General features: G+C 37.3%; 1 protein-coding gene across 1 annotated transcript; it reads right to left on the bottom strand.

Moving 5' to 3' along the window:
- Positions 1-4,198: 4,198 nt before the first annotated feature.
- On the bottom strand, positions 4,199-9,052 carry LOC110884649 (glutamate receptor 3.2). Its single transcript, XM_022132377.2, has 6 exons — positions 8,363-9,052; positions 6,177-7,516; positions 5,819-6,096; positions 5,681-5,712; positions 5,207-5,601; positions 4,199-4,835 (listed from the first exon to the last, which is right to left on the bottom strand). Exons 1-6 carry the CDS (start codon positions 8,610-8,612, stop codon positions 4,386-4,388), a joined length of 2,745 nt encoding a protein of 914 aa, XP_021988069.1. The 5' UTR covers positions 8,613-9,052; the 3' UTR covers positions 4,199-4,385.
- Between the last annotated feature and the right edge of the window lie 1,085 nt (positions 9,053-10,137).

The following is a 10,137-nucleotide window of genomic DNA, read 5'->3' on the forward strand; positions in this document are numbered from 1 at the left end:
TGCTAAATTTACACATAGATCCTTTAAGGTAATTTTTCTTAATGATCTTCCATTAATTTATTTATAAAAATAGACATTGTTAAGCTCAATTGGCTATCCATGAACAATTAGCCATTTTGACTTTTAAACATGTATTTGAATTTTGATACAGTCGAACAAGTGGTGGTTTGGAAACCGATCAATTAGAAACTTTAACAACATTACCAATATGCAACCTCGTAGAGGAGGTTGTCGCAAAGCAGGTTAATACTATCATTTACGCAACGTGTCACGGCAACGCACGAGCATTCACACTATCTTTAGAAAACTAAAACATAATCCAACTTGTGTAATGATAAAAAAGTTGAGTAGTATTATAACTAATTTAAAATAAAAAATAAATTAGTTATAAAACTTTCAAATGTTAAAGCTGCTTAATTAAAAAGTATAAATTGTTTCAATAACATAAATGAAAATGAAATAGTTTCGAATTTGGAAACTTAAATTTAGGGTTGTGCTATGTACTTCACAGTTCACCCCTTCATTTTTACTTGGTGTGCCCTCATCTTCAAAGTAGAGTGTATAGAGTGATGACTCGGAATGATGTGAAAACAATGAACTAAACTTTGAAGCAATCGAATGTTTCTTGCAACTCGTGTGTTATTCTATGGTTCATAGTTAGGTTATCCATTTCCCTTTTAGAGTTTCAATTACTTAAGAAAAATAATAAATAAAAGTGTTTACATTGATGATCCTCTTTTGCCGCTGAGACTCTTACCCGGGAAAACATTATCGGTTTGACTAACCGGTCTAGTCTTGTAAACTTTGGATTAAATGAAGTTAGTTGTATCGGTAATCTTCAATATTTTTTCAAAGTTCTAATACAAAATAATAGGACTTAGAAACAAGAAAAAAGTAGCGAAATAAAAGAAATTATTAAATGGAACGAAATAAAGGGTGGGATTAAATGAGTTAAGTTAAGAAAGGTTACAAAAATATAACAAGGTCAAATGAGTAATAAACAAACAAAAATTTGTACATGGTAAACCCATTCATAAAGTAGGGTTTCGAGAGTTAGGAGGGTGAAATGAGGGCAAGTTTTTCCTCTATTCTAGAAAATAGAGAAATTGCTCCCAATGGACCTTTGGTTCTAAACCCTTTTTTGAGAAAAATAAATACAAGTAACAAAGAGCATATATTAGTAGTAGATAAGAAAGAAAGAGGATGACAAAAAAATCATGAATCACCTAGAAAACAACTAGCACAAACACATATAAAGCAACATGGCGGACATAGCAAGATACCAAGACCAATCTAGATACATCTATACACCCCTTAAAATCTCTAACCTTTATCCTGCGTTCTAAGAACTCCTATCACCGATCATGTATCTAGAGAGGTGCAAGTCTAACAAATCATTATTAATTTGTTGGTCTCATGTCAAGTTGGGTCTATATCTACTCCTCATGACATTTGAGTCTACATTTTCTCCTTATCCCCTTCTTTGTGAGGTTCCACACTTCTTGCTAGTGTCGTTATGTGTTTTCTCTACACATGTCTAAACCATCTCATCCCCCCGCCCCCCTCGCGGCCATCTTATCTAAAACACCCTATAAACTGACAAAACTTCATTACTTATCTGGTCCAACCTTGTAAGCTGACACATCCACCTCAACATCCTCATCTTTGCGGCATCCAACTTCGCACTATAGTTATCTTGAAAGCCTAGCAATAAGTCGGGTATAACATAACTGGCTAACTCCAATCCTAAAGAATTTCCTCTTTAATCCTATAGGGTAGCTTCTATCATATAAAACTCCTAGGACTGTTATCCACTTACACCTACATCACTATCAACGTCTCTCGTCAGTTTGGAATTCTGGATGAATGATCATTAATAACACATTAATAACACGTGAACTTTGTAGTCTATGGAACAACCTAGCCTCCAATAGTAATTTGGGTGCCTTTCTCATCATTGGTACCACCGAAGTTACAGTTAGGGGTGTGCAAAAAACCGAATTAACCGAACCATAACCGAATTAACCGATAAAACCGAACCAAATAAAAAACCGGTGGGTCAGTTAATGGTTTTTTTGAAAACCGAAAGTAGCGGATCGGTTATGGTTATCAATGTTTCCATAACCACCATAACCGAACCGAACCGCCATGTAATAAATCTTTGTAGAATTTAGGACTTTTCACAAGTTTTTTAATATTTAATGTTTTTTATTAAAAAAATCGTATTTATTGGTTATCTCATATCGTTTTGCAATTTTGGTTGAATGTTTATTTGAATTTACGGAATATATCAGATAACTTTATTTGAATATTCGGTAATAATCGGTATTAATATTATAGATTACATGTATTTCTTAATACTATGTAATATACTAATATCTACAAATATGCAATAACAATTTATTGCATGTTAAAAAATATTGAGCTATTTTTAGCTAGGTTAAATACACGGTTAACCACCCACAACCGACCCCCTATAACCATTAAAACCGATTAATCATAACCGCCGTAACCGATCGGTTATGGTTATGGTTATTCATTAACCGATATCGCGGTTATGGTTATGGTTTTAGGCTAAAAACGACTCATGCACACCCATAGTTATAGTAAAGGCACTTAGTTTGGTCGATTTATGTGTAAGCCTTTGTACTCTAAGGCTTCTTGTCAACCCTCTAGCCTCTGCCTTACTCTCTGCCACCAACGATATCATATGTAGAAAGCATGCATCACAGGATTGTCTTCTTAATCATTTTGACAACTCATCCAAGACTACTGCGAAAAGAAACAGACTTAACACATATCCTTAGTGAATGGACACCTACACAAGGAAGAAGTGTTGTATGTGCCAATCGCCTTAGTCCTTCCCATTTTCCTAAGAAACCTCTTCACCTCTTCTATAGTGATATTATGACAGTAGCAGCTATTTCATTGTTGGTTAGTAAAGTTCTCACTCTCTTATTTGATGACACCTGCCACCATTGAAAAGATCGTGAAAATAGGTTTGCAATCTCTCGTTGATGTTCTTCTCCTTCATTAAAATACATCTATCCCTACCTTTATAAACTTCACAACTTTTAGATCATGTCTTTTTGTTTCCCTAGCTTTGACAATTTTGATCATATTATCATGCTCCCTAAGTCTCCATACTCCATTACATCTCCTCATAGGTTATCTACTTTGCTTTAGATGATGCCTTCTTTGCCTCCCATTTGCCAACTTCTCTCATTCAATCCCACTCGTTCCTCCTCATCAGGGCTTAACTCTAGACAAGCTGTGGAAACTACCAAGTTGGAGTACGGTAGGGGCAAAGGGAATTTCCGGTGGAGCCGTGAAATGCGTAGAGATCGGAAAGAACACCAACCGCGAAAGCACTCTGCTGGGCCACACTGACACTGAGGGACGAAAGCTAGAGGAGTGAATGGGATTAGATGCCCTAGTAGTCCTAGCCGTAAACGATGGTACTAGGCGTTGTGCGTATCGACCCGTACAGTGTTGTAGCTAACGTGTTAAGTATCCCGCCTAGGGAGTACGTTCGCAAGAATGAAACTCAAAGGAATTGATGGGGGCCCGCACAAGCGATGAAGCCTGTGGTTTAATTTGATACAAAGCGAAGAACCTTACCAGAGCTTGACATGCCGCGAATCCTCTTGAAAGAGAGGGGTTCTATCTCAAGAGCTCCCTAAAACTCCCTTATTTATCCTTTACCTTCCCATACACCACTAAGATTCCTTACGCCCATATGCCTTCCTGTTGTATGATAGTCTCCTTCGCAACTTGTGTGACGGTAATCAACATAGCCCCCCCCCCCCCCCCCCCCCCCACACACACACACACAAAAAATAAATAAAAAAAAAAGAACCTTATCCCGGAACATTGTAATTATTTTGTTAAGACCGGTGATCAGACAATCAGTAACTAGCTAATACCCTAAATCAGTAATTATTCGTTATGTAGCAAAATAAATTGAATTGGTTACAACTGTTTCATCATCAACACATCATACGCTGACCAATAACCTAAGTCAATCCACACGGCCTAAAACACTAAAAAATCATATAAACTGATTACATTTACACAATAACAAAGGATTTCCTAGCTAAACAAGTTTAGCAGGGTGGTGATTTATCCGATGCGATGCCGTAGGTGCAGGGAATATGCACACTGAAAGTTCACATGTACGAACTCGGCCTTGGAACGATTTGACTAAACATTTATTTGAATTTCAAAAGGATGAAGCATGTATGTATTTAATTCTAGATATAAAAATACTGTATTCATCATATACTTAACCAAATTACACCTCCATTCATGTTATGACTATACAAAACTACTAAATTTCTTTCTTTCTTTGCACTAGCCATTTGGTTTGATGATTTATTCACATTTTACTCTTCATCAAACTCGGCTTGGATTCGGTTTGACCGATTCCTTGAGTCAACGTCTCTACCATTGACGTAAGACATGGATATCTCTCTCTTTCTCTTTAGCTTGCTCTTTGATACCTCTTCTTTCTCATCTGCAAAAGATAAAAACTTTCGCACCGAACGGGATCCACTTTTAGAAGACTGGTCGTCGTGCTGTTCAGAATAGTGTTTACTGAACTCCCGAATCATCATGCAAAAGTGTATAAGGAGAGCCAGAGCACATGCAACCCCAAAGATGAGAAACAGTCCCCAAAAGCTCTCTAGTTGAAGTTGGTCCGAGTCTGAGTTTTGTGTGCTGCAGGTTTTTCTCTTGAGCCAATAGTCGTGAATCTTTTGAAGCTCACCGTTCTCGGATAATGTAAGTATGGCAGTTGACATGTCAACGGCTAATGGTGAGTCCTTAGGGAATGCCTGAGAAAACAAACAATCACAGAACTTTGACGTTTAGGGTCAACCTTTTAAATTCAAAATCATCATAAATATAACGCAAACTATTATGACACGCATTATTATTTGTTTTAAGTTATGATGTAGTGTAGGTTTCTGTTCTTATTCTAGGTGAACAATTGAAATCAGATTAAGAATTAGAGAGTTTGACCTTAAAAGTCAAAGCAACAGCTACAATGATTAGTAGAAGAGCTGAGAAGCAACAATTTCTACCTATTTACTTATGAGTGTGTCAATCTGGGTTATATTTTATGGGTTGAAAGTGTATGTGGATTAACCCGACCCGACCCTACCTGTTTCAACATAGTAACTAATAGGTGAACCGAAATACTTACAAATCCCCAACCGCTTTTAGTGAACTCTTGACCAACAACTTGAAACTGGCAGTTATTTGAAAGGAAGAGATCAATGTAAGGTCTTTCATCAACAATGGCAGCAACTATTCCTGCCCCAAGTTTCTCAGCATATTCTTGTGGGGAACCAAGAGCCATAAGTCTTGATTTTGGTATGTTGAGTTCTTCAATCATATAATTCTCAGCAAATGATCCTACTTGAAACCCGATACGTTCATTGGTCGAGATCAATGAATCGATTCCTCTGATCGGAGATGAAAGTTGTTGAACGGTTAGAATGGACGTAAGGCTGGCGGTGTAACTTGAGTTGATAATCAGAACTACAAAAAGCCAGATGAAGAGAACCAGTCGACCAAGAGTGCTCACCGTGTTTTCTCCTAAAAATTTCAGTTTGACCCGTTCATAAGTTAAAGGTTTGAAATTGATCGCACTAGTAGAATAGGTTTTGATACTTACTGTGTGAGAAAAACATAGTTGACAAGGTAAACCTGCAAAACAACAAGAACAATACTTGGTTCAAAATGAACAACAAAAAGCTTGTGCATCTCAACAGAAAACAAACAAATTAAGACATATTACAATCAAAACGCTCACCACAAGATGGTGACTAACTGTTGCTTGGGTGGGCCCCTAAATTCATCGTTCAACCTGTGTTCAAGTATCCACACAACAACTCCAATAATGATGAAGAAAACCGCGGTGACAGTCCACATTAGTGGAGTAAAAGGCCGCAAGAAAGCCCAAGCACTCGAGTCTAGTTTCTTTACGGGGACCACTACAACTAAACCCGATTCTATATATGGCTGTGTGAAGTCAACAACCTTTGTACGGTTAGTGATGATCGCAATATCACCAACAGCAGCATCCAAGACCTGCATAATTTGCAAATATCATATTTGGAAAGAACAAAACAGGCTATAGAAGACATGACCGAGTATTATACTTTACTTACGTTGTATGCAACTTTATTCACGAACTCGGTGTAGCTCGGGTTCTTGTGACCATCCCCAAATTTAACAAACTCATAAGGAACCGGATATGGAATCAACTTTATTGCAGCAAGAAATACATCTATGCTAAATCCATGAATTTCATTTGAACCGTTGACCTGTGTAACAATTTCTTTAAAACTAACTCTTAATGGAACTCCAATCCTTAACGGTCTCCCGTTATTTGAAAATTCCCATCCACGAGGCTTTTCTGTTGTGTTCCCAGGCCATACAACCCTTCTTAACAGTTGATTAGAAGAACGGTTCGATGGTTTTGCATAAAGAGTCTCTGGAGGCTGAACCGATAGCCCAGAGTAGTTCGACCAGTATCCAAGAGCCAAACCTTGGTTCCCAACTATGTTGATTATATCAAAAGAAGGACGTATCACAGACTGGTCAGGATTGAACCCAACCGGACCGGTTAGACCACTCATATTTGTTTGCAATAAGTTGGCACGCAACTGTTTTCCTCCATCGAAAATACTAAGTGCTCCAAGATTCAAACCTTGTGTTCCCTTTAAGCCAGTTAAACGAGCGTCACTAGAGAAAGAAATATTGCCACCTTCATTGAAAAACTTGTCAAGGGCACGTGCAACCATCCAAACTGTATCATAAGCATACAAGCCATACGGGTTCAACCCGATTGAACCGTTACTCAATATCTTCCACCGTCTTTCAAAATCTTTTTTTTTATCCGAATCTGGTATGTGGGGCCGAAGCGTGAGAACCCCTTGTAAAACCGATGCATTTGAAGAAGAAATACCGGTAGAATCCAAAACAGTTGATAACCAAGTGGTTGCAATCCAAATATACCCTTTTTTCATCATGCCAAGCCTCTTAGCAGTTGCAAAAACCATAAGGCCTGTTTTAGAGTATGTATTTAAAACAACGACACGAGACTCCATTGACCGAACGTTGACTAATGCATCATGAATATCTTGTGGAGTTAGCGAGGCGTCGGGTGGTAATGGCGCTTTGTAAGAAAGCTTACACTGTTTCTGAGATAGTTCATCACCTAATGTGTATATACTGTTCCTAAATTGGTCATCATCTGTATATATCGCGGTTACTTCGTGATAACCGAAATAACTTATCATTTCAGCAATGGCGGTCATCTGATAAAGATCATTAGGGGCTGTTTGGATGAAATACGGGTATTGAAGAGGCGAAAGTGAGGGGTCTAATGCTGTGAAGGATAAAAACGGGACATGAAGTTCATTTGCAAGATTTGAAAGTACATGAGCCATCACAGAACTGTGCGGACCAATGACAGCCACTATATCAGCCTCCATGTACTCCAATGCTGAAAAAGAACATAACTGGGTCAAGGGTCTAATTGTAATTGTTAGTAGTTAACAGGTGTGTGTGTGTAAATAATTAACAGTCAAGTAGTTAAGTCAGTTAGTCTGTATTGTACTTAAGCAAACTTGAATGAGAAAGGATGGCAAAGGAACCCTTGTCTTCATGGTGTCCCCTCTTTCACGAACCCATATCGGGTCCAAGCCCAATAACGAGCTAAACAATATAGGATAACTTTTGGTGTTGGAGTATAGATCTCATTGTTTGACCCTTAGAAACTAGGGTGGCAATTTCGAACCGGTCATGAAAACAGTATGGTTTTGGGTTGTCATGTCCAGCCTTTTTAACAAACAACTCGTGTGCAGGTTAACCCGTACAATTAAAAAGGTCAGCAAGCTTAGAACTAGAATTAAAAACAAAAAAAAGAAATTTTATAAGGTCAACCGGTTAACCCAACCCGCAAGCCTGTGAAACCCACCAAGTGTTAATCCCAACTATAAACCCGCAGACGGACCTGTTTACTATCCATCAACCTGTTTGCCGATTAGACTCGTTTAGATAACTGGATTACATTATTTGTAAGGGTATCTGAGTTGGCGCTGATTTATATAACATGAATAAATATAAGGGTCAATTCAGGTTGATCAACTAAACCATCAACCCGAGACGATTGCCACCCCTACCTAAAACTAACAACTTTTACGGAAGTAGCATAGACGATAAGGGTAAAACAACCGATTATTTGACCTGAAACTCATTACTCGTTACTCAAATAATCACTTCAAAACACACATCCAATCCTAAAACCTTATAAATAAAATCATGAATAAATTAAAAAGAGTAACCTTACCACCAACAATACTGAGGAAGCCACTGAAGTTTGCATCATGAATCGAAAGATTCAACGTTTTTCCGGGCAAAAGATGGGGATCAGAATTAACATCATCCACAGCTGCCTTCATGGCAATGGTTGAGACCCTCCCATTAATGGTTTTCACAGTCATAATAGCCCCAATGTTCACCGTATCCGTCTTCGAAAACACAACTAACAATCTCCCAAGCATCACCACAAACACTAACATCACTAAACAACCCCTCATGGCACTAATCAACCTAACACCATCCTATGAAAAAGTGGTAATTTGATAGAAACTGATATATAGACAAGACCTTCAAATCCATAGATAGCAATAAAGGTTGTATTTTTAAGGAACATAAAGTGAAAAAGCAACAAGAATACTTAAAAACACAAACCCATTAATTTAAACTAGCATCTTTCACTAAATATAGGAAACAGTATGCAAGAAGGTGAAGTAAAGTAAAGTAAGAATTATGTATGTATTTATGTATCTGTGTGGATGGCATGTGAGAAAAGGATCTGAGCCAGGTCTTTCAGTGGAGTGGAAGACTCAGATGTTGAAGATGAAGGGATAATGGGGTGGGTGTGTTGACCATCTTCATGAATTTTAGGCTAATTTCCCACTATTTTAGTGGAGCTAAGGCTCTCGATTGTCCTTCTTTGGTTGTTGTTTTCTTTCTTTTTCCTGTTGGTTTGATTTCTTTATTGTTATGGACAAGAGAATATTTTAGACTAGTGGGTATGGAGAGCCTCATCCTCAAGGGATGGGTCGTCACGTCGACACCACATAGGAGGGGCTTAAAGGGGATGGACCTAGGGGGTGGGGGATGAACCCCTTTATATATATATATATATATATATATATATATATATATATATATATATATATATATAGGGGAAGGTTCTATGCAGAACATTAAATATTGCGAGAACACGCAGAACAAAGTGAATCACTAATTTTTTCAATCCTAAAAACCTAAAAATTAAATGAAAATGTTATAAATGTAATATTTATTGTTTCTTACACTAGAATTTAAAACAAAATATGAAAAATCTTTAGTTTCTAAATAATCAACACACATGTAGGTTATGTGTAGGCTAAATTATCTACATGTATGTAGACTATGTATAAGGAGAAATATATGATTTTCTTATGTATATATAATACACATATGAATGTAAGAAGCATAAAAATTAAGAAACATGAACCATATATCCCAAAATTAAGGGATTTAGAGTTGTTCTTTTTGTTCTTGTAAAAATTAGTGTTTTGTAATGATCCTTATCCTATATATATATATATATATATATATATATATATATATATATATATATATATATATATATGTATGTATAGATGTGTGTGTGTAAGGAGAGAGGAAGGAGTCCCGTCGAGTTCGGCTGCTGGGTGATGGAAAGGACGAGCCGAGGAGTGGGAGGCGGTGTGGGGGACCGGCGCCGGGCCAAGCCGGGCCTCAGCCGGCCCCCATACCGCCCTTTAATGAAAATATTTTTTTTATAATCTATGAAAAAAAACCATTGTTGGCCACTAATTTTAATGAAAAGATTTCTTATCATTTAGATGTTAAGAACAAAAAAACCATGGTTGGCCAATTAATATACTGGGCCCCTTAAATTTATTTAGTTACGAGTTAATTACACGGATGATTTTTTTTTAATGTGATGACAACTGATTTTGACAAATCATTGTCTTGGTGTTTTCAAGTAGCTTCGATAAGAAAGCCAATTTATTAGGAAAAAAAAAC

This window comes from Helianthus annuus, chromosome 10 (assembly GCF_002127325.2).
Source record: "Helianthus annuus cultivar XRQ/B chromosome 10, HanXRQr2.0-SUNRISE, whole genome shotgun sequence".
Taxonomy (NCBI): Eukaryota; Viridiplantae; Streptophyta; class Magnoliopsida; order Asterales; family Asteraceae; genus Helianthus; species Helianthus annuus.